At 32.1% G+C, this 26,203-nt stretch overlaps 1 protein-coding gene and 1 long non-coding RNA gene across 5 annotated transcripts in view; both read right to left on the minus strand.

Annotated features, from left to right (window-relative positions):
* Nucleotides 1-2,269: 2,269 nt before the first annotated feature.
* On the minus strand, nt 2,270-3,494 carry LOC143224284 (uncharacterized). The gene is made up of 2 exons (XR_013013314.1): nt 3,205-3,494; nt 2,270-2,750 (listed from the first exon to the last, which is right to left on the minus strand). It is a non-coding gene; the product is annotated as an uncharacterized LOC143224284 (long non-coding RNA).
* Nucleotides 3,495-7,995: 4,501 nt separating this feature from the next.
* The window catches only part of LOC143223488 (oxygen-dependent coproporphyrinogen-III oxidase-like), a 52,894-nt gene continuing 34,686 nt past the window's right edge, over nt 7,996-26,203 (minus strand). For all 4 annotated transcript variants that reach the window (XM_076451535.1, XM_076451536.1, XM_076451539.1 and 1 more), the window contains exons 9-13: nt 25,816-26,053; nt 22,742-22,821; nt 20,626-20,732; nt 16,531-16,633; nt 7,996-13,118 (exon numbers count right to left, since the gene is read on the minus strand). In XM_076451535.1, the coding sequence (XP_076307650.1) occupies nt 12,939-13,118; nt 16,531-16,633; nt 20,626-20,732; nt 22,742-22,821; nt 25,816-26,053 (708 nt within the window). In that variant the 3' untranslated portion in view covers nt 7,996-12,938. The remainder of the gene's footprint in view (nt 13,119-16,530; nt 16,634-20,625; nt 20,733-22,741; nt 22,822-25,815; nt 26,054-26,203) is intronic.

Raw genomic sequence — 26,203 nt, forward strand, 5'->3', positions numbered from 1 at the left:
ACCGAGCAGTCTACAACAGCATGCCAAGCAACAGCAACAGCATGCCCCCAATGACTGAGGAAGAAGTAGAGGCATGCTACCTTGCAATTCAGAACACTGGGTGAAGTCTGGCTTCCTCTCATTGACTAAGGACTATGCAAGACACTATGTGCCTGCTGCAGTATCAGTGCCATTGCCACAACCATTGACACTGCTGCGCAGACATAATCAATATCAGTGGAAGAGCTAAACCAGGTGTGTGATGACATTTTACTTCACTGACGATTAGTGTTGAGGAAGCAACAGCTCTTGAGAAGCTGACCAGACAGCAATGGAAAAGTAGGCTATGGTACGATCATCGTGCTGGTAGAATAACACCCTCAAAATTCAAAGCTGCTTGTCGTACCAGTGTCGCCAACCCTTCTAAGTCACTTTTGAAACAAATCTGTTACCCCCACGCTACCAAATGTTCAACCAAGGCAACAAGATGGGGATGTAAGCATGAATAACATGCTCGATCATTGTATGTACAAGTGAGAAGGACACAGCACCAGCAACTAAAGGTAGTAGACAGTGGGCTACACATTATTCCGCAATACCCTTACCTAGGTGCGACATCTGATGGTCTGGTTGAATGCCTTTGTTGTAGGAAGGGTGTACTTGAAATAAAATGCCCACACTGCAAACGAGGCAAGTCACTGAATGAAGCTGCAGAAGATGGACAGTTTTGCTTGGAAAGGATTGGTGACAAATTCTCACTGAAGAAAAACCATGCCTATTATTACCAGGTTCAGGGGCAGATGCTTCTAACTGGTGTGAACTATTGTGATTTTGTTGTGTAGAAAGATGACCAGCAGTCTCTCCATGTTGAAAGGATTATGCTGGACACTGACTTCTTAAATAGAATGGTAGGAGAGCTGGAGACATTCTTTAGACTGTGTGTTCTGCCTGAGCTCGTGGGGCAGAAATTCACAAAGCCATCAGAACAAGCTGATGATCAGCTGTTGTGCTACTACTACCGTACAAGCAAAACTGATACAATAACACTACGGTGCAGCAACATGGGCTGCAAAGTTGTGCATTTCCATATGGAATGTGTCGGGCTGCAGAGACAACCAAAGAAATGGACCTGCTTAGATTGCAAAAAACTCAGTAAAAAGAAACAATAACCATATCAGGTTGTCACTATTTCGTTATTGGCCTTTGTGTAAATTTTAAATTGTTCACTGTTCATGTTACGTGAAGGGGTGCCAGCTAACCCAACTGTTCATTTTCTGCCTTATACAAATAATCAATATTCTTTAGAATTTCACCTCTTTAGCATGAATGTTATACACCAGTACAGTGTATTTTATCTCAATGTGCTGTCACTACACATTATAATTTATATTCACCCTTTTTTAGCCAAGGGTATGAAATATTATTAATGGATGAAAATAATTAGACAGAGTGCAATATGTAGATATTCATGCTGTTTATTATGCTTCACAACATACATGTTTGCAGGCAAAATAAAATTTAAGATATGAATTTCTAGCATACATTATGTATTATTTTAGATTTCCAGAAGTACAGATTTTTTAACAAGGTAGTTTTAAACTATGCAAAAGTGTAACTCTTAAACAAGCACCCATGAATGAATACTGAAATGTAAACAAAATGAAGGTGTGTCTTATGTACAATAAATATATATAGGACAAAGTCAGTCAAATGGCACAACAGATGGAAAGATGTTTGTTAGAGCACATGCCACTCTTACTATTTTGTCTAATGTTGTTAAATTACAACTTTGATCAGTTTGTAACAGCGTAATTGGAATAGTACTTTCATGCATAGAATACTTTTGGCGTACCATGCCGATCACCCTCAACATCCAACATGTATTCTCGCGGCATTACAGTAAGGACACGTGAACCCACGGTTCAACATCCAGTGAATAGGTGTCTGCTCGTGCCTGGAGGTCTGACGGCCGCTGTATGAATATTTCGAAACAATCAATGATGCAGGCACACTTTGAAAACTTCTCACGAAAAGACACGAGCAACGTCATTCTTAGTTCCTCTCTCTCAGGCCAGAAAACAAATGTTGGTACCAGTCGAATATTCATGACATTTATGAGCTCCTGAAATATGCGTGATACTGTTGAGGTGTGCAATCCAAATATGTATCCTAAGAGTTGCAGTGGCACATCCAATCACAGTCTCATGAGTGTCAATATGAATTGTTGAAATTTAGAGACTGACTGTGTATCTCAGGAATATCTGTAAATTTGGTTGCATATGATCATCATCACTGCATATGACGGCAGACCTGTACAGTATTTGACCTTCTCGTCGTCATTTGCAAAAGTAGCATCTTCAAAACAGTTCGCTTTTGCTGTACTTTTATAGTGGAGGACTTCATTCCGCAACTGTTGGCATTCAGATTCAAGTCTAACTAAGTCTGTGAATGATATTTCCGTCTGCATACATGTCTCAGTTGTATATTGTGATGTACACAAGTCAAAAGTATCACATGTAGCTTCAAGTTCATCAGCAGAATCAGTACAGCTGCTATCAGTGGCAGCAGTGCCAGCAGATTCTATGAAAGCAAGGTCAAGCAGCCCAGCAGCAGCTTCATGTCTCTTTTGTTGTTCTTTTCTCCTTTTGGTCACTTCTTTCCTGTTTTCATATTTACACAATTCAGCAGCTTTCCTTCTCTTCAGGGGAGAACGTGTAAAATGAAATATGGAAGGTACATAGTCAGGTGATAGGGATCATCACTCTTCGTCCCTGAAACAGAGTACAATAATTTAGTTAAGATATAGATCTACAGGCATCATCAGATAATATTTATATATATAACAGATACACTGTACACTTTTAACTGAAAATATATATATATAACTGAATATGCTGAACATTGTTTAACAACTGAATGTACAGCCAACAAAATAATTATTTGCACACTTTTTGATCTTGTGCTAGTTGTGGTTTTCTGATGAATCACTTAAATTGGTCCTTTAAGAGATATTAACATTTTGTCTTAATGTACAAATGGCTATATAACCTATTCATCATGAATAATATTGTTCCTTCAGTAAATTTACTATTCAGTTATTTAAAAGTAAAAGAAAAGTGTGCAAAAAACATTTCTTTGACTGGTGCTGCAGTGTGTTCTGCTATACATATATCATGCATGTAAGTTTCAATTTATTCAGCCTGGCTATAGATGAATTATAGATACCTGACACAAAATGTTTACTACAAAGTCTGGTGTGCTCTGTGGGTGTCCAGTTTTTCCTATTGACAGCTGCAATCCATCGTCTTCTTCGGTCGGGATCTTTAGGAAATCTGTAGTATGACACATTTTCCACCTGTCCATGTCGATTTGAACAGTTAAATGCACAACACGAGTGTACCATCGCGCACTTTTGACTATGAATCACCCTTGTGTTGGAATATAAACACGCCGAGCGTGCCACCCATCATGGCGGTCAGCAGTAACTAGGTCAAGAGTGACGTCACACGCAAAACCTCTATTGGATTTACTTGTCCCAGCAAAGACATTAAATTTATAAACTCCCGTCAGCGGCACAGCGGTATGCCTACGGACTTACAACTCTAGACTACGGGTTTTGATACCCTGGTAGACAGAGCACAGACAGCTCATTGTGCTTAATTACAATCAAACAAACTACTTGTAACAGATTTCTAGAGGATAGACAACCGATTTTCCTTCTTCTATTTTTTTATGTTTTTCTTAGTCCCCTTCTGCACTCGTAATTATATCAGTATTATTACTAAATTAGAAGTCATCCCTCCACCATCATATAAACTCAGAAATATTAACTTTATCTTTCAACTTTCGCGAATACTTCATGTAATCATGTGTAAGATGAAAAGAAACCGTCGTTTCTGATAAAGTTTCGAAACATATAAATTTTAAAATTAAGCAAAAATCCCTACCATTATGACTGTACTATTCGAGTTAGTAGAGGGTAATGTTTACTTGTTATCTTCCCTTTGGTCTATCAGTTCAAAATTACAAATGGCTATGCGCAGATAGTCCTTGCGTAGCTATGCCCGAAAGCTACAAAATAAACTAAGACCCAAGAGTTCTCATCTAAATATCCAAAGTACGTAACTATCATATAAGTTTGGGAACATAATACACTATCAACTCTGTCTGTAAAATGTATTAACGTCTGGATTCTGTATTATGTAGGTTAAAGTTCTTTATCGTTAAACACAAAGCAACACAAAGACCTATTTGTGTTCTTCCCAGTGTGAATTGAAAAATTTGATTAGTAGTGTTATGAGCCTTCATACTTTCCGCTGAGCCATCCGCAAACTTTGATACACGGAATAAAGTCCATACTAAAACACCTAAGTGTAGTCCTCTGCTCTTGTTACTACACAATCATAGTCGTTTGTATTTTCGTACAAATTCAATCATCACTATGAGATTTGGTAAGACGATCCTCATTTTTCCATCTAAGTTGCGACCAGTTACAAAATCTTAAATAATAAACAAAAGAAATTAGCGCATGAATACATTTAAAGAAAATGTTGTATTTCCTGTTAATTACCTATCTGAAATAAAATTTCCTTGAATTACATGTCGTATTTCCTGTTTATTACCATAGGCTTAAGTTTTGGAGTTTTTTAGTAACATGTTCACTTCCAACATAAGTTGATTTTTTACTTCCAGGTACAAGTTTAGGCGACGGTTAAGTGAATGAGGGTTTCTTCTGGGGATATCCCCCTTTCCCTCAATACAACAAGTTCTCGAGTAGTGGTTCTTTGGATCCCATTCCTGATTTAGTGGACCCCATGACTTCTTTTATTTTATTTTCCTTTAGTTATACTATATTTTCTGTTATTATTATTTAGATTTCGCATCATATTTATTTTATTCATTCATCTACTTTTTTGTCCTTGCTATTGTAGAAGTTGGAATTTACTTAAAGCAAACAAAACTTTGCAAAACTGTATCAGGAAATAAGAAATTTAATCAGCTTGTTGTTTTTCACCGGCTTCTTCTTCTGTATCTGAATGAAACTAAAGTCAAAGTCTTCCGACAATATCTCTTTAGCCAAGAGCGAGGTAAAGATAAATTATATATTTCTGAGTGTCCCTGGTTCTTAGAGTACAAGGACCTACCATGAATGAAACAACAACAATATCAAAACTTATTCATCCATAATGAGGCTGATAAGCGTGCGGAGAGGGCAAACTGGTGCACACCATCAACACATACTGAGATTAGTCATACCAAAGCGAAATAGGCATATAGGTACAAAAGTTCACGTTATATCTTAACGGTTTCTGTATTTCCCAGTTTCAACTGTTTGTAAGATTCTTCGGTCAGTTTTTTTAATGGTTACTTACAAGCTGCATCAGGTTAAGTACTGAAGAAGATGAATTTATCCTCAAGTACTGATTTTATGTTAGAGTTCTTGGCAAGACTGGCAATTAATGACCAATAAATGACCCTCCTCCTCCAACATGTGTGATAAAACTCTTACAAAAGTCAACATGTGTGAGTGAGTTATTTAGTCATAATAAGGCATAGTTTAATATTGACTAGACACCTCTATGTTGCTGAAATTACAGCTGGCTTTGTTATTGGATTTTATTATTTTATAAAAGCTGTTAATACATGAACTATAGTCCTGCACAGAAAAAGCTGCGCAGTAACATGAAATGTTCACAATCAGTGTTATTCTCATGTTACACTAACGAAATGGTAGAAACTGTGGTTTACATACAGGATAATGCCTCTTCTGTATATTGGTAATCAGGTGAAACATGTTTTGCGTGGACAATTCACGTCAATTTCCTTGTGAATAACCACCTCATTCACTGGACCTATCAATCGATTTCTGATTGTGAAGGTACCTGAAATCATGCGCGTACCGATAAAGTCTCATACACAGTTCCAGACCTCAAGGATGCCACTATTCAAGAAGTAGCCAAAGTACCAGATGAGATGTGTGCTATTGCTGTAAAATCCATTGCCACACAGATGCAATATGTTCTGGATATGGAAGAGCACATTGTAAACACCTGCTGTCATTGATCAGTTACGGAATCATTGTGGCTCTCCTGGTGGCAGCATGTAAGAACAGCGTACTTTGCACCCACATAATACTCTTAACACTGTTTAATTTCATCTTCCTATATCATATCGTTACTAAGATATGACTTACTAAACAGTAAAAATTTATAATAACTCTGTTCTTTAAAATTCAGTTGCTTGTCTTCTAGGTTAGTCATTACACTATGTAACAAAAATGTATGAAAGTGTAAAATATTTGTGTTTTCATATACAAAACAGAATATTCGATATAATATGTATGAAAGTGTAAAATATTTGTGTTTTCAAACAAAAAATAAAACTGGACCTATATCACACTCTGATACAAACAGTTTTATCTGGACATATGTCACACTCTGATACAAACGAGTTTTATCTGGACATATGTCACACTGTGATACAAACAGTTTTATGTGGACATATGTCACACTGTGATACAAACGAGTTTTATCTGGACATATGTCACACTCTGATACAAACAGTTTTATCTCAGTGAACGAAAATTTGAAATGGAAACAAGAACTCATTACCTTTAACAATATATTTGTTCATGAAAAATATATAAATTGGCTGTATTGATTGATCATGCAAACGCATGGGCAGCCTTACTATAAAAAATCAACCAAAACCGATAATTATTTCAAGTTTTAAAATGTGATATGTATAACCCATAAAAAAAAAACAATCTCTTAAAGCATAAGTTAGCGATCATTTACATAAGATAATAAGAGTACCAGTCCGTAACTAAAGTTATTGGCTACTCAGGAAATAACAGAACAAAAAATGATTAATGAACACATGTAATGTTTAATAACACTTTAGCATTACGTCTCAATACAACTCTGTCCACAGGTGGGTTTTGTAGTAGGTTTGCAAATTAACAGGGCTAAAAAACTCTAACGTTCGATTCTCTTTGGTGGACAGGACAGGACTTCATGCATCAACACCCCTTTTTCAAATACAACTCCAGTCTTACTCCAGTCTAATGATGTATTTTTAGCAAATGAATTGTTAAAAACCTTGGTTTTATAACTTGCATAAATTTCTTGTCCTAATTTATCGACTGTAATTATTGAAGACTTAAGAAACCTTTCTTTCAAGTACTATTATAGCACCATCTGTTGAAATTTACAAAATATTTTTGTGTAACTCTTGTTGGTTTTAACCTTTAGAATGTATATCAGTGATACAATTTATTTATTTTTTTTACCATGGACAGCAGTATCCTGTTGTAGCAATGGTTTATATATCTTGACATTCAGGTCAATTTCAGAGATATATCAGTCACCATTACCACAGGCTGATGCTGCCCATAAGGCAAGGAAAAAAAAATCTCAAATATAATTTACAGTTTCAAATATGATCTGCATATTTGAGAGCTTCATATTAAACAAATCATTATCTTTTATTTATGATGTTTATCTAGATTTTTTAACTTTTGCTCCATTCTACAAATATGGAAAATTTCTTCTATAAAATATTTTACTCAAAAATGTGTTACACTAATACTAACTAAAAATTACTGTTACAACTGCTACACACTTTATTATATATATATTACACAAATCTGAAACATTTCATTAGTGTTGTTTTGTTTTGAATTTCATGCAAAACTACACAAAACTATCTGTGCTAGCTGTCCCTAATTTAGTAGTGAAAGACTAGAGGGAAGGCAGCTTGTTATTACCACCCACCACCTACTCTTGGACTACTATTTTTACCAACGAATAGTGGAATTGACCATCACATCATAACACCCCACAGCTGAAAGGACAAGTATGTTTGGTGTGACAGGGATTCGAACCTGAAACCCTCAGATTACAAGTCTAGTGCCTTATCCACCTGGCATTTCAAATGGAAATTAACTTTTACTCCTGTTTATGTTTGGCAATGAAATAATATGATGAGCTTCTAAGATCAAGAATGCAAGTCTCATTTTGAGATCATTTTATTCTTTTTTTTTTTTTGGCACAATTAGTTACATGAACTAGGAACCTTTAACCAGACAAACCAGTAATTTACCAAATCTATAACTAAGAAAATTGTTAATAACAAAGAATTTAAGTTACATAAAACACCCTACATAATTCACAAAAGTTATGAAAGAAATCAATCTCCATTATTAAGTTATAACTTCAGTAATTCACTTCAAAGATAGGAGTTAATTTGGAAGAAAAAACCAGTTAACCTTGAAAACAAAGGTATCAAGTATTATTCAGTTTCCAAGACAGCTATGTATAACTAGCAGGATTCATTTTTCATAATATCAAAGTAACAAACTTCAAATGTAAAAAAACATACGAAAAAAAAACAAACTAATTGTGACAGCCAATATTTACTTGTGAACAAGTTAAACTTAGCACCTTAATGAAAATTACTGTACAAAGAAAGGGCAAAAGTCGGGATTAAATTGCATATATAAATTAATATTCTATTACCATAATAATGTAAAATGAAACAGGTGTATCTGACAGAGAGAATTTACCTTAGTAAAGAATTTTTGTTTTTAATTTTGCACAAAGTTACGCAAGAGCTATCTACACTATCTGTCCCCAATTTAGCAACGTAAGACTAAAGGGAAGGTAGCTAGTCATCACCACCCACCACCAACTCTTGGACTACTCTTTTACCAACAAATAATGGGCTTGACCATCACATTATAATGCCCCCTCAGGTGAAAGGATGAGCGAATTTGTTGTGATGGGAGGTTCAAACCCTCGATCCTCGAAATAAAGTGTTAAAAAATAACACAAAAACAATGTAGAGGAGCAGAAAGTTAAACTACGAATCAGTTAATGCTAAAAAATTCACAATTAATAATGATCAAGAAAATAGTCACTATAAAAATATAATTAAATACTATAATATTGGATCGTACTTCTAAAACTTGTTAGTTCAGACAGTTATTAAAAGTCTTTTTAAAATAGAAATCTAAAAATATATATTTAATAGTAATAAATATTTGCTGGAAAATATTTAAAACTGTTTACCAATTAATTTGCAGTTACCTCTATTGCTTCCCTAAATATTGTAACACATGCAAGTGCACTGTGTGAGAACCAAGTGATACAGTTCAATCTCAGGACACCACAGTCTGCATGTACAAACAGTATATTCTACAAATTTAAGTGAAATATTTAATACAGAAAAAATTTTTCTTGGCCCATGAAAATATGTTAACCCTGTGTGTGAATATTAAAAAAGGATTGTTATCTGGGTTACAGCTCTCAAATAAGTTTCCCCCTTTCCATCTAGCAGTGAAAATGTAAAAATCCCATCGTACATGGTACTACATTAATCACATTTTACAATACATATCATAGTTTAGCACTGGGTACAATGTAATCACTTGATGGTCAAACAAAATGGAAGCAATACATGGAATATTAGGAGTTAAAAGTTGACACAATATTTATCATATTACAACTACATTTCACCTTATTGCATCTTTCTAGTACTGAGTCATTACCTTTTTTTTTTTAATGAAATTGTGAAAAGATATGTAATCATAGTTTGAGGTTTTGATACATTATTCACAACAGACACTTGTTTTATTTGTATTTCATCTTCTAACTTTAAGCCTAAAGTGCCATCAGCTCCAGATATTCATATTACTATCCCTATTGAGTCTAGATGCAGCCATTGACTTTTATAATAAGCATCTCATTGATATTTGACCAGTAAAAAGAAAACAGCTTTGCTGATGTTGTGCTCATGATAAAACTACATAAAACTACAACAAAAATACACCAGAAACAATAACAGTGGTAAATAAATAGTACGTTCATTAAAAAAAAAATATGTATTCATAATGTCTATAATTGTGAACAAAATATAAGAATTAAGGACCATCACCTCACAGAAATAGACTGATAAGATCTGTACATGTAAATCCAACTTACACAACCTGAGAAAATATAAGTTTAAATAAAAACTGCCAAAGGTTTTTTTTCTAAAACCATTTTAAAACAAACAATTTCAATGTGTTTGTGTTGTTTTCAATAGTCTGCATTATAGTGTTTACTTATTTTAGAATATCTCACACAACCACATGTGAAGAAGTAAAATACCAGTACACTGTACCATGAATACACATGTGCTGTGTACAACATTGTACAACACAAAGTAGTGAACTACAAAGTTATACAAATTTGGTATCATGTGTGCACTAGTCCAGCAAAAAGCAACTGTATCTTAAACTTTAATGTTTTTGTTATGCAATGATATAATGCATTTTTGTTTTAATTTTTATCCTTTTTTTTATACCTCAGGAATTTTTTGTTTATTTTTAATAATGAAAAATGAGGGGAAGGAACATACAGATAAACATTTATCTTTAATTATTATACTTTAAGCATCATATGCACTTAGCCTTATTGATGGACATTTTGTGCAGAACTGGTCATCCCAGGTTCAAGACATACAGTACTACGAATAAATCAAACTTTTATACATGTATACAAAGATCACGTGTATTTTTTCATTAGATTTGCTACTGTGATTAATTCAAAAACACTTAAGTAATTAACTATACCATGTTTAATTTCCTGTCCTTCTGTCTGGCAAAGTTCACAGTGTGAGCTAATACTGTTGGACATTATCCCTGTAGTTAAGAGGTTACCAAGTATTACCTTGTTTTACTTTTTAGAGAGATTTTAAACCTTTCAGAAAATGCAGTTGTTTTAATTAAAATGTGGTTTTCATTTCATTTTAACATCACAAAAATACATCTATACGTACTTGTTTTTCTTTTAAACTTTATAAAACAAGCTATGGTCTTTCATGTTGAAATTAAAACTCACTGAAACATTATATAATAATAACACATTAAAACTGTTGTGTATAGCATATTGTTCAAGGTTTGTTTCTTTGTTTTTTTAAACTTTCATGCAAAGTTATCCAAGGGATATCTGTGCTCAGTGTCCCTAACTTTGAAATGATAGACTAGAGAGAAGGCAGCAACTCAACACCACCCACCAAAAGTTCTTGGGCAACTCTTTTACTAACAAATACTGGGAGTGACCATTACAATATAACACTGAAAGGGCAAGCATATTTGATGATGGAGATTGAACCTGCAATTTTACAGTTAAGTCGATCACCATAACAACCAGCCCATACCAGATCATTTGAATGTTCAATACTGATTGACCAGACATGCATACTTATAGATATTTTTTGCTTTCTCTACAGCCCCCTCCAGAACCATTACACCAGGAGTAATTCTCCAGCCTCTCCACCTTTTCCAATGCCTCTCTCATATAAATCATAATGCAGCAACTTTCTACCAATAAGTGTGGAAAATACTCTCATGAAACAGGTGACTCCCTCTATTCAATTCTACCAAACTATTACTCTGAGTTTTGTCACAAGATAGAAGCACTGGTTTTCAGTGGAGAAGAAGGGTGGGAAGTGTGAATGGAGGTAAGTACCTATAGGAAATACATTTCCAATGTAGGAAAATTATAGCTTCTGATACAGTACATACCTCCTTTTACATAAATGAGAGGAATCCCATACTAAACAAGTGTAGTGACCAGTGAAAGGAAAAGAAAAAGCATCCTTCAAAGGAAATCCAATGGACACTTTCTAAGATGAGACAGTCAGATTCTAATATTTAATGTGGGGAATTGCACTACTTCTGAACCAAATATATGTGTTTCACCCATCATAAAAATATGTTGCAAATATGGCTGAAAACAGAAGAGTACATTCAACTTGGAGAGAAGTATGGCCAGAAGGTGATCCAAGCCATGGAACATTTATAAAGCTCAATCCCAAAAATTATAAAAGTAGGTAAAATGAAAAGGATCTAATCACTAATGCCGATCGACAGCACGGAATGGAAGAAGGTTAATAAGATCTGACAAAGGATCCCTGTGAAACTCTACTGGTTATTAAAAGCCTGTATATGAGCCTCACCTAAGGGAATTAGGGCTACCTTGGAAGATCATATCCCCCAAAACTAAAGAATTTTGCAAGCTACAACTGAACTGAAAAACCTTTCAAACAAAGTCAAATAGGAGAAAAGCGGGCCCAAATGAGATAGAAAAAAGAAGAACACTGGATAGACCACAGTTTGGACTTTTCTAACTTGATTAACATGACATTATTGCCATCTCCAGAAGCAGCTGATAAGGGTAATAGGCAGGCTCTTGTTTGGAATGGACAAACAGTAGCCAGTTGACCAAAGAAAGAGGAAAGCATAACCCAAGAGCATAAGTGACAAATAAATGCTCTGAACACCTGACAAAACATACAAAGCTGAAGCAAGTTCAAAGAGCAATGCACAAAACAGAGAAATCACTCAGTGGAAAATAAACCAAAAAGAAGGTTATAAGAGACGAAATATCATAGTATGCAAATAAGCATACTCTTTGTCTTTTTATAAACTTGGATAAAAAGCCCCATCTAAGCGAAATGGAATATTAAAAATTAGAATAATACAGACATAACACCCAAATTAAGAACATGAACTTCAGAATTTAAAGTAGAAATAAGTAAATCAAAGTATTTGATATATATCTGAGAGAGTGAGAAAAATAAAGCCTAATAATAATTCGGTAGAATTGAATAGAGGTAATCATATGTATCATGAGAGTATGGTGCTCCTTTACTGGTGGAGGTTTGATGCATGATGATTTGAATGAGTGATGCACTGGAAACAATCAGTTACAGCAAAGGGGTGATAGAAGGCTTGTGGAACGCATAATTATTATTTTTGCATATAGAGGGCAGTACTGAACATGAATAGTTACTTGTGCAGGCATGTAAGCAGAGTTAATGTACTGTATTGGAAATATCCAAATAGAAGTGTATAACTGACACACACAAACACAATAAAAATATTTGTAGACTGCAAGATGTCTCTATAAAACTCATCGTTCTGTTTGTAGAAATACCGTTGAACGCCATACCATCAAACACTGTCGTAACTCATTTTCAAACAACTGACAGACTAAAACTTCAGTTACACCCACTCTCTTGGATTTTTTTAGAACATCCAAGAGTTTAGCTTCCTTGGATTCTGGATCAGGCTTGTGACAATATTCCCATTTCTAAACAAATAATAATAATTTTCATTTTATTGATTGAATAAAATATGGAAAACGAAAACATCCACAACTATAAAAAACAAGATTTATAAACTGCAACAAAGTTTAAAACAACAAAAAGCAAAGCACCACAAGATCATCAAACAACATTTTACTAACTTTAAACCAAGGTAATGGGCTTCCAACATAAATCACTGTCAATAGTTTTAACTGTGACAAAGTCAACAGCAGTTTGATTAAATACAAGCAACTTTATATAGAAAAATCACTTAAATAAAAGGAAATAACTGGTACTATAAGCACACAGTTAAACTTCTGCAAACTGCTAGGTGTTAAAAACCAACATACTGTCACAGGTTAATATCTTTTATGTTCTTTAGAATGTGGGATAATGTTTAGTAACATACTGTTTACAAACAAAAAATAAACAGTAAAATGAAGAACTTTATCACATTATCAGAACTTTTCACAAGTCTCTTCATGGTTTTAATTTCGTAATTTAACAAAACACTTCATACTTAAATACTTTCATTTTTGTACATGATATATAAAAGTTATTTAATTACTATTTAGATTCTATAATAAACTTGAACTTTTTCTCATCAACAATGTGACTGGTAATTTAACAAGACATTAACTTCAAATATTAAAATTAAAAGCTTCATGCATAAATAATTTGATTCTTTTCTTAAGCTAAATATAATTTCAAGAGTAAAAACACAGAAGCACTTCTTCTTCTTCCTTTTTACAAACAGGTTTTTATTTTCCCATCTAATGGATGGGTGCACAAGCTAGTACAACACAAGATTAATCACTAGAGTGCTTATTAATGTCTGTATTTTGGGAAAGACTACAGTTTTTTTGTTTTCTTTTTCCCAATTGTGAGACCCTCACCAGAGTCATGGTGAAAATGAAAATTACCACAGCTTAGAAAGTGCAACCAAAGTAAAAATATAGATATCTTTAATATCAAAAATGAAATTGATACATCAAATTTAACCTTGAAAATTAATTAATCAGGTATCATGTAATTTATTTCTAAGCAGTATAAATGAATTTTCTTGCCAGTGGTATCTTTTATTTGATAATTAATAACACCTGGTGAGGAGGAAATGTTATATCATGTCCAACTGACAAAATGTATCTTAATCTTATATCAAGAGCTGTATCAAAATGTACACCATGACCAATTACACAGTTATATTCAAATTTTAATTTAATAACTTTGGCACCACAACATAGTTTATAATTCAAAGGTTTGTATTATTTGAGTTTATTTTCTTAATATTAAAAGTAAGAAGTTAATTAATTTTTCAATTTTCCCTTCTTTGTCTCACATAATCTGTTCTCCAAATTGCCCATCTTAAATTTTATTTACACCATTTTATGATTTTCTGAATATCCAAATAATAAGAAACACAAAGTGTCAGCACTGACAAGCCAGAATATCAACTTAGAACCTCTAATCCTTTCTCTTTCTTTAATATAAAAACAATTTCAAATCCATGCCATGTCCATTCCATATAATTTTGTCTTTCAAAAAGAAACCACACTAAAGTATGCTCCTAAATACATATTACTGAAATAAGCTTCAACTGTAAACTCCAAAGATATTTTTAAATATATTCTTTATTTAATGTTAAATAATTTAAATAAACGTAACTGAAAGTTAAAAATTATTTATAACTATGGCAATGAACAGCTTTTCCTTTTACAAGATTCCTTTCATTATTATGTTATTTAACTCCTCATAAGTAGATATTTTGCCTCAGTTTCATTATTTGTGATTGTGTTTTCTGCTTCAAGCAGCTATGGTTTAGCCTATTTAAAGTTTAGTTAGAAAGCCAGTTAAAACAGACATTGTATTTTAGAGACTGATATATTTGTGGGTTCTAAAATGCATACTCACAAGTAACATACAATGTTTTTCATCATAGTTTCAAACAACTAAAGGTAAGGAAGTATGCTCTTGAATATTTATTACAAAATCCAGTTCCAATCAACTCTAATGTAAGTCCAAATTTTGTGTGCGTGTGTGTGTATATATTTATTTATATTTAGATATATTTTTTAAAGTAACTAAAAAATGTGACAAGTATAAACTCATTAGGTTACATAAAATATAAATGATAAAGATCGTTTGTTTGTTAAGCACATAGATATACAATGAACTATCACCAACATGGGAATTAAACCCAGTTTTTAGTATAAGCCTTCACACTTACTACTGAGTCACTAGGTGGCAAATGAAAAGTAAGTTAAAGAAGTTCATGACATTAGTTCAAGCAGAATGCATTACATGCTTGTAGACTGATCACTTGTTTACACTAAATTTTTCCACTGCAGTTAACTGTCTATGACATTTTAAATATATTCTAAACAGCTTTGTACAAAAAGAAAATTAAAAGCACATATGGATGTGAGAAGATTAGAATGCTGAAACTGTTTTTATATGTAACTCTTCTGTTATAATTTGAGTCATTTATAGAAAAATAACGTATCACTGATTTAATTACATAACTTAGTCTTTTTATCTCCCTCTGTACACTGATGTGACTTTGTTAGAGGTATCAAAATGGTAGCAAAAATAAGAGATAAAACAAAGTTTTTACCTGAAAAAACTATTGATATTCATGTAAGAGATTCTAGAGGTTGTGTAAAAAAACACATTAAATTTTAAGATTAAAATATTTTTTTATTTTTTTATGATGAAAATCACCTTCCACTCAGACCTACTCAGTAAGGATTTTATAAACTTACAGACAAATCTTCAGCAGAAATACTTTATATATTTCTAGTACAACCTACTTATGCTGTTTACTAACAGTTAGTCAAATTTCTTGACAATATACTTAGTACACTTACAAGGCCATTCTAATGGACTGATGCAACTGACAAAACATATTCAAAGTTGCTATTAGTAGTACCTATGAACCTGAAAAAAAATCCGAGTTATTTATCTATATAATATCTTATTCTTCAAGAGTATAAGCTATACTGGTGAAGGTTCCCTAATACCTGTTAACTACATGGTTTTCTAATACAATATGCAACTGAAAATATTAAGGATACGAGTGTTTGCTTTCACATTGTTTCTGATTGTGAAAACATTAATTTTGTGACTCAAAGTAACTTTTACTTGGTGATGCATTACTGAAATAAACAAGCCACACCCACATTTCATCTAAACATTTTTTCTTTAGTTTAAGTTAAACAAAAACACATTTTGAAACGTTTCTGAAAATGGTGGTTTAATATTTTATCAATATTGTTTTAAAATAAATTAGTGCACAAAGAAACAAACCTTTGTATAAAGAAAACATAAAATAAACAGATAAATATGATAAATAACAATTGTAACTATAAAAAAATAACAGTTCATAAACAGAATTATAATATACAAAAATATACTTACAGCATATAATGGTAAAGACATTAAGATACTTTCATGTCTGGATCCTGGTGTGTAGAGACCAAACTTTGTTCCTCTATCATATATGAGGTTAAACTCCACATACCTGAAAAAAGAATAGATCAATATCTCAAGATGAGACTAAACATCTTATACTTAAAATGAGATTAAAGTTAAGGAAGAATTAATTTTGGTCAGGTTCAGAGTATACTGTTTTACAATTTTGAACACTGGTTGTGTTAAAACAAATAACTAAGCACAGAAAATGTACTCAATCACTAATACAAATTGAAGTTTATTTTCAAAATAAAAGTGTATACTTGTTCAACATTGGGAATTTTCCTTTATCATCGATAATATGATTTTGATAGTGTATGAATACAATGTTCACATTACTTTTCAAGATACTTCATCAACATTTGTGTTCATTTCAATTTGTGATGCTAGAATGTGGGGTAAATGCCAAACATTTTTTTCTGATGTATTTTGACTCTACTCCCCCCCCCCCAAATGATACACACACACACAAACAAACAAACAAATATTTACTGATTAAGATAAACTACTTTTCCACAACAAAACAAGACCAACATTGAAATGATGTATCAAACGTACTAGGTTCTTACAGGTGTTTAAACTGATACAAACACAAATACCATTTAGTAGAATTCTTTAAACTTTCATTCAACAAAACTTTGATACACATAGATATTATCAGAAGTAATCATCATATTAAGAACATTTAAATTAATGGTTAACTTCAAAAGTTTTACTTTTGAAACCTACATGACCGTGATAAAAAAAGTTTGTTTGTTTTTTTTATTTGATACATACTTTCTCAGGGACCACAGCTGGATTTAACTAACTTTTACGTTTTCAAAAACATTTGAATAATTTTACTAAAATCTTACTGAAGGGGAGGGGGGAGGGTATGCAAAATGATGGTTCATAAAGATTAAAAATATTTCATTAAAATGTATCACACATAGAAAATTTAATTTGTTAAAGGTACAACCTGAGTTGTTATAGATAAAAAGAAAGTAATGTTTAGGAAAAATTTAAAATGACATTTTCAAAATGTAAAGAATCTTGTATGACATTTTCAAAATGTAAAGAATCTTGTATGACATTTTCAAAATGTAAAGAATCTTGTATGACATTTTCAAAATGTAAAGAATCTTGTATGACATTTTCAAAATGTAAAGAATCTTGTATGACACACAAGCTAAATGAGAAGCTCCTAAGATTCACCCAAAACTTTAATTTTGAAATGCCAATCAGATATAGAGCTATAAACAGTACCTGCTGTCTAATTAGAAGACTGACTGCCATAATTTACATTATGTCCTCATAGTTAAAACTTAACACCATGTTTAGCAGCTTGAAAATTAGACTTTCCCATGGATCCCAAGATAAATATTTCCACCATGTCAAGTCTGAAGTTCATTAGAGTAGCCAATAAAAGGTACTTACTGACAGAAGTCCTAAAATTAGAACTAGCTTATTACTACTATATGAATGTTTGTGGAAGTATGCAAACATCAAGTACCAGCTTAATATCTTCCAACATTAGAGATCAATGAAAGAAGAAAATGTCTACACAATTCTGTTACAGAATGAATCACCACAGCTACATTTATCTACTGGTCTGTAGAAAGTCATGACTAAAATTTGCATGAAAAACTTGATTAAAATCGAAAGCTGCAAAAGTAAAAAATCATTAATGAAAGTTTTAATAGTTTTCTTTATCACAATTTTATATTTTTATCAATATTTTGGCCAACTCATGTTGAAATATAATAAACAGTTAAAAAATGTAAACAAGGTAAGACATAACTTTTCCATTTCAGCATAATTAGATTTAATATGATTAAACAAGAAAATTTACCAATAATCCAAATATTATGTCTGAAAACTTAAATTTACTTTTAGAAGAATCAAGCTCCTGCTGTACGAACAAAAAGTATTTTAAGAACCATTTGTTTTCTGTAGTTTTTTGGCAGTAGCTCTATAATTTACACATTTTGTACATTTTTCCAAAAACTAATGGAACCACACTGTCATAAGAGATTTAGCCTACATTCCAATTCTCAGCACAGCAAGGTGCTTTGTTTTTAATATGTTTTTGTGAAATCCACAATTTGATTTTCTTTAAACACCTGTAATAATGGTATTCATTCAATTAAAACTGTAAAAGTCTAATGTAGAGTTATATACTTCCACTTCTTTTCTCAATGTTTTAATTATAAATCAGAACAATATCTTATTACTATTACAACAGATAAGAATCATAACAAAATTCAATTATATCATTTCCTTTACGTATAAAATGACCTGCATCATAAAATAACTATGAACTAGGTCATCAGACAATGTGACACACAACTCATCAAACCAAGAATAACAATGGAAATGCTCCTCATGTTAGTCCACACTGTGACAGGGTACATCCAGAGAAGAATCAAGAGAAACTAAACAGGTTATGATAGTGGTCTGTCAAATTTAGGTACAGAAACAAAGGCTGCTCCCAATTAGATTATACTGGAGAAGGAACAGTATTATTTCTTATACAAATCTTAAAAATGCATATAGGTGTGAGGTTGAAGACAAACAGAAAGAAATTGAGGATTGATACGTTGTGATCAAATTCAAAAAGGCAAGCACACACGGGTAAAAAATGAAATGCATTAAAAATCGAAAAGTAGAATAAAGATGACTACTTACTAAAATGAAACTTCAACAAAGAGAACTGCAAGTACTAATCATTTGTTTCTGTAGTTCCACACAAAGTTATAGAAGAATACAGGTTTAAAGAAGATCAGTTAATATATGTGTACTGCAAAGAAGGCTACCAAAAATGTTTATTTCATAATTCTGCACACAAAGCTACAGTACAGCAATATGTAGAAAGTGATAATTAATTTTGAAATGATAAGCTAGAGAAAAAAACAGCTTCTCAGCAACACCCATCACCAACTTTTATTTGACTGGGTAGTGGGGAGGTTACCATCATATACCAGCTGTGAAGCCAGAAACGAAAAAAGAAAATTTAAAAGGCAAGGTTATTACAAAATTATAAAAATAAAACTCTCAAGTAAACTGTAATGAAGAAGACGCAATCAAAGCCAATAAACACCAATAAAAACCAAAAAATATTAACAACATAATTTTAGTATACTGAAAATGCATTTCCAATAGGTACTTACCTTCCTCACAAGCTTAGGTAGTGTTGTTCAGTGCTGCCCTCTATACACAAAAGTTTTAATTATGCATCTCACAGGCCTTCTGCCCTCTCAGAAGTGTTAGTACCATAGAAGTGTACCATGTAACGTTTGATCTCCCAATGCATAAAACAAATAAATCCATCATCAGGTCACCTGCACCTGAGGCCTGTTACTCCTGAAGTGGTAACGTGAACTTTAGCATTAATGGTACAAAAAAATGTACACCAAACATCAGTGCAGAAAAAAGTGACTTAAATGAACTGATAAAAACTAATACAATAAGTGAATTGAATAAGTTGAAAATTAAACATGCAGCAATAAAAAATAAAAAAGCCTGTCAAACTAGAATGCTGTCATATAAGAAGTGAAAGTTCAGTAGATGAGTGTGGAGCCACGTAAGCTTGTCACGATCCTATAGGTTAAGAGGTGATGTACGATAATTTGCATGAGTACCATCTTGGAATATTCCAATTCCAATACAGTGGAGTAGAAGGCTTGTGGTATATGTGAAGAAAAAGTTTGCATATAATAAAGGGCAGCACTGAACAAGAACAGCTAATCTTGTAAGTAGAGATAAGTACCATATCAGAATGTATTTTATAATTTAACAACTTACCTGATCTCTGTCAACATCTTCTGAGAATATACATACACCTTTATGTAATCACATATTTTTAACCTTACAATACATGCATTTATTTTTGCACTAGTTTTATACCTAAAATTAATAAATACATCGTTATAAGAATTAATTTTGTAAGCTCATCATTTATCAATATATTTTGATGTCTTCCACAAAGTAAAAGAAAATTTCTGAGTATACCAACAGTTCACTCTAGGAATTGTCTTTATTATCAACCGATTAATAACTCACCTTCCTCTCCTTAAAAGTTGCCACTGGCGATCGGCATAGGAATACCCCTTTTCTTTGTTCTTCTTCACAATCGGTATATAACAGGGAATTACAGCCTTGGCACAAGACTAAAATACAAGCTTCATTACACACAAATCTCATGCCTGTTTATAAGGTAAAACTGGCTGCCAACATATTTCAATGACAAAATGTAAGAACTAAGTACTATTTAAAAAAATTTACAATTCTAGAAGAATAAATATATCAAATACGAAACTTAACCGCCTACTGAAAACTTTAATCCACACCCTCCTTATGAAAATCCACAATTGTTTTTTCTTATTATTGGTGATTTATAAATGTATACGTATGTAAAATTATAACAATAATAACACTATATACATCTGATATTTATTAATTTTTAAAATACAACCAAAACTATATGATTTTTTTTATTAGAAAAATAATACATTTGAATTATAAAATGTTAAGTATTTTCCACTAACCTTCCTAAAACAATGAAACTAGTATATATTATTAAAACCATTGCAATAAATCAAATATTATATTAATTGTTTGTTTGTTTTTGAATTTTGTGCAAAGCTACACAAGGGCATTCTACACTAGCCATCCCTAATTTAGCAGTGTAAGACTAGAGGGAAGACAGCTAGTTATCACCATCCACCATCGATTCTTGGGCTATTCTTTCACCAACGAAAAGTGGGATTCACTATTATACTATGATGCCCACACGGTCGAAAGGGCAATCATGTTTGGTGTGATGGTAATTCAAACCCTCGTCCCTCAGATTACGAGTCGAGTGTCTTGACCACCTGGCCATATATTCATAATGACAATATTACACTAGATAACAAGAATTAATTTAAGCAAAACACACCCATACTTTTTCTAATAATGTTTTTTTCAAGTAAATTCACAAAGTTTTGTTCAGGTGCACCTTCTATTATCAGGTTAACAACATCATGACAGAAAGACACGTTTTCAGTTTTACATAAATCTGTATTCAAGATGCCCAAAAAATGTGTGACATATTATACATATAAACTACTACAAGAAAGTAACAGTTGCAAGAACATGTCTACAATTTTTTGACACACACCATATGCTATAAGTACACATCTACATGTGCTCCATTTGCAGTTCTAAAAATATTATGTCAACATTTGATTTTCTTACACCTGTTGGCCAGCATATTAAGTGTCAAGCTAGCTATTGCATCAGTGATCCATTTGCATAGTATTCCCAGCTCATTCAACTTTGTTCTAAAGATAATGTCCTTCACGTAACCACAGAGTAAAATCCCAAGTATAGTGGTGTCTGACAACCATGTCGACCAGTGAACTGGCCCATTGTGGCTTCTTTTCTTGAAACTGTGTCACTTTTTGGTCAAATTCTTTTTTCTCTTTCATGACAGACTCAGTATAATATAAATGAGTTAAGTATTTATACTATAACTTTTGATGCTTTGTTTGTTTGTTTTTGAATTTCACACATATATGAGGGTTACCTGTGTCCCTAATTTAGCAATGTAAGACTAGCAGAAAACTGGCTATCACCATCCACTGCCAGAGCCAAATTAAGATGACCATAGGACCTAGGAACCTCCTATTTGTAGGCCCTACCAGCCATACAAGTTAAACCAGATTAACTTTTGAGAAAAATTTTAATGGACCCTTAGTTTTCATAAGCCCTAGGCACTGTGCCTATTGTGCCTAATAAATAACCCAGTCATGCCCATTGTCAAGTCAGATTACGAGTTGAGCTTCCTAACCATCCGGCCATGCAGATGTATTTGGTGACCAAGCATGTGTTGTATGTGATTACTCTTAGAACGGCAAAAACCTGATTACATGCACCCTTCACTTCATCAACTACATACCATAAGTATGTAACTTTTAATGTCTTCTCATGGTTTAACATTGTAATACATAACAATTTTCACATGCACAGCTACATTCAAGTTCTCATTCTGTGAAGCATACAGGTCAAACATAGATATATATATCGTCTTTACAATGAACATTTGACAAAAATCATGAAAGTTAAAACTTAAATTATAATTTCATAGAAGCAAAGCAGAAGGAACTCGGAAGATAAAAATACCTGAATTACTTACAGAAACAAACTGAAATGCTTTGTCTTGAGTTGGTGAGTCAACATCATCAAAGAATATTCCACCAATGCCTCTACATTCCCCTAGGATAAGGAATACCAACACTAAAAATTGCTGCACAACACTTATGATCACTTAATTCAATAAAAGTCAAATAAATTCCACATTAAAGATTTCAAGACTTGCATGCCATTTCTTATTAGTCTTTGGCCACTATTAACACAGGTAAAAATCAAATATATAATGAGCACTTATACATTAGCCAGCATTTTAATTGTTAGAATACACCTTTAAGAAAAAAATGTCTACCATTTATTGCAAAAGGGTAAAGCTGATTTCTCCAGTAGCTTTGTTCAACTACACTGAAATCTTTCTTGACATTACTGTAAGAATTAATATTTTTGGTGCAAGAGTTTCATGTGATTTTACAAATTAATGAATTGTAAAATCACATGAAATTCTTGTGCCAAAAATATTAATTCTTATAGTAATGTATGAAAGTAATGACAGAAGTTTATAAGTAAAAATTACATGTTGTATATAATAACTTAGTTGATACTATAAGAGCATAAAAACATTTAAACACAACTTTACGTGCACCATATTTCTAAACAGTTAACAATACATTGTTACCAATATTACATCTGTATTATTTAACTCTTAGATCATAAACTTTAGAGTGAAATTTTAAAAGCTTGAACACAATTACAATATGATAATTTCAAAATTCTATGGAAATCATTTTAGTTCACATTCTGTTAAAAAGTTTATTAGTTCTAATCCAAGAAATAAAGAAAGTGCCATGGTAACTTAATTACTTGCTTATCTCCGTGCAAGTTCAAACCACTTCTACAATGACTTGAATCACATCAATAAATATGCTAAAATTACAACTTACTTCTATGAGAGATAACAAATACAACAATACCAAACAACCTAATAAGCAATATTAACAATATATAAAGGCTGGAAAAATTACAGTAGAACACTAATTGTTTTGTGCAGGAAAAGTGTTCTAAAATATTAACCAATTTCTATATTAGAAGGTCATTATAATTATTAACTTCAGGACTGAAAAGTAACTTATAAATTAGGGAAACTAATTCTGTGAAACAGACAGACAAGCAATGCATAATGCCATAAATCAATACACAGGGTGTTTAAACCCAATAATAATTAGAATATACTTATTCATCATTTTGTTATCTTTGTTTTGAATAATATTTTCAGCTGTAAAGCTATGTTTCACCCTAAGACAAATAAATAATAGAATACCATTTGAATGATGTCTATCATTCAAATTACACTACAGTCATGTCTTATTTTTATATTGGAAACAACTGTGTACTAGGGCCCCAAGTTTAAAGCAACACGAACATTTAATTTTTCCATAATTTACATACAATTATATAATCAGTGGTTTACAACATAATCCAAGTCTAAATTTCTAGACTATGGTAAAGTAAACTCTAGGTCATTGTTACCAGCTATGTAACTTCTGACTGAAACAAGTATTCTATAATATATTTATTTTAATACTGATGTTTATTTCAGTTAAATATACATTTAGAAATGCATGTAATTTATAGTGTTAAATATGTGTTGCAAAATTCCTGTCTATTCTCTAAATTTGTAGAAGATTCTTGAGTCCAAGAATCAAGAACATACATATTTTATTAAAGCACGAGTGTATTGTTTCCAATGAAACTTTTGAGAACCTCACCATAAAGTTTATAAATCAACATGCTAAGAGACACTATACATAGTTGGTTTGCTACAGTTAGTATACTATAAATATTGGAAGCTATAACTGTGATAAACACTCACAAATTGGAAGACTGCAGATATTTGACCAAGAATGTTCATAGATGTCGAACATTAAAAACTGGTTAACTTTAGTAAATTAACTTCAGACATTACTATTTCTATGAGGACGTTATATACTTTCTTCAGGAAAAAAACTGGTGTGTGAAGAAGCTAGCTTCTATCCTGTCAAAAAAAGTGTACCTGTGTATTAACAAAGAATTACTTTGCTCCTTGTGAAACTTTAACAAAATAACCAGCTCCAGACCAAATAGAAGACTCAGTATTGTTTGTAAGTTTATAAAACTTTGTATATAAATAATTATTTGTAATAACTGTTATTATAAATTGTATTGTTGTTTGTATATTCAAACATATTTGTCTTAAGAAAGAAAATTTTAATATGTTTAATACATATTAACATTCAATAAACTTTTAAATTGAAATTAAAATTTATGGCTATTTGAAATCATAATATGTAACTGGCATAACTTAATAAATCAGAGACTCATCCAGGATAAATTATATGTAACGTGACTTAGTTATAAATTCAATTCATTTCTTGTTGTTTATCAAGTAATTTCCTGCTGGCTAGACAGTGATTAATGGCCTGTTGAAAAACTTCTAGGTATAAAATTTGTTTTTGCATCTGATATTATCTTAAATGTTTTTCTAAAGCTGTTTTTATTTTAGGTAAGGATTACATTACTTTATATTTTGCCACATTATCAATGCACAATCAGGAATTTTATATTGCGTGATTTCAAATTGTTGGTTGTATAATTTTAATATTTTTTTCTGCATGAAAACTGAATCTCTGATGTACACATCACTAATTAAACTATGTCTAAATATTACAATATAATGCTTGGCTAACCTCTGTTAAATGAATTATCCACAATACCTACTTCTAAAGACAACATTGCACTACAATACTGGCTGGCTAATGTTTACTAAAATACTGACTGATCTTTGCATTGGAATGTTACTCTATAAGGTTCACAACATCTCATATTAATTAAGGTTAAGAGACTAAAAGAGACTACTCTAAAAGACCATGTCATATTAATGCTGGAAAAGAATACTGCTTAGCTTACTCACCTCCACAGTGAAATACTATACAAAAAGATCAACTGCCATCTTTGATGGAAAACCAAACAACATCAGTCACTGAACTGTATATTAGAAGTCTATAAAAATATGTTTGATCTTTATGTTGTAAGAACACATACAATAATTACCTCTGTATTGAAAAACTGGATTGCAAGACTTACCTCTATGTTGGATGAAGAAATATTTGTCACACCATTCCTTGAACTTGGAATAGTATGAAGGATTGTGTTTATCACATGCTTGTTTTAGAGTCTGATGAAAATGGTGGCAATCTTCTTCATCCAGAATGTAGGGAGTCAAGTCTGTTCCTCCTCCAAACCACCACTGAATTGTGCCATCTTCCTCTTGAACTTCAAAGTACCGATAATTGAAGTGTATTGTTGGAACATTTGGGTTACGCTGTAAAAGAAAAATAGAGTTTTAGTGGCTACCATTAAAGCTGTATTCTTATTATTAGGAGAACACATGGTTCAAAAATTAAACATAAAAATATGAAACCCGATAACCCAAGTAGTTTTGAAAGGTGGACCTTTCTTTATCATGAAATAG

Source organism: Tachypleus tridentatus, chromosome 8 (genome assembly GCF_004210375.1).
Source record: "Tachypleus tridentatus isolate NWPU-2018 chromosome 8, ASM421037v1, whole genome shotgun sequence".
NCBI classification, from domain to species: Eukaryota; Metazoa; Arthropoda; class Merostomata; order Xiphosura; family Limulidae; genus Tachypleus; species Tachypleus tridentatus.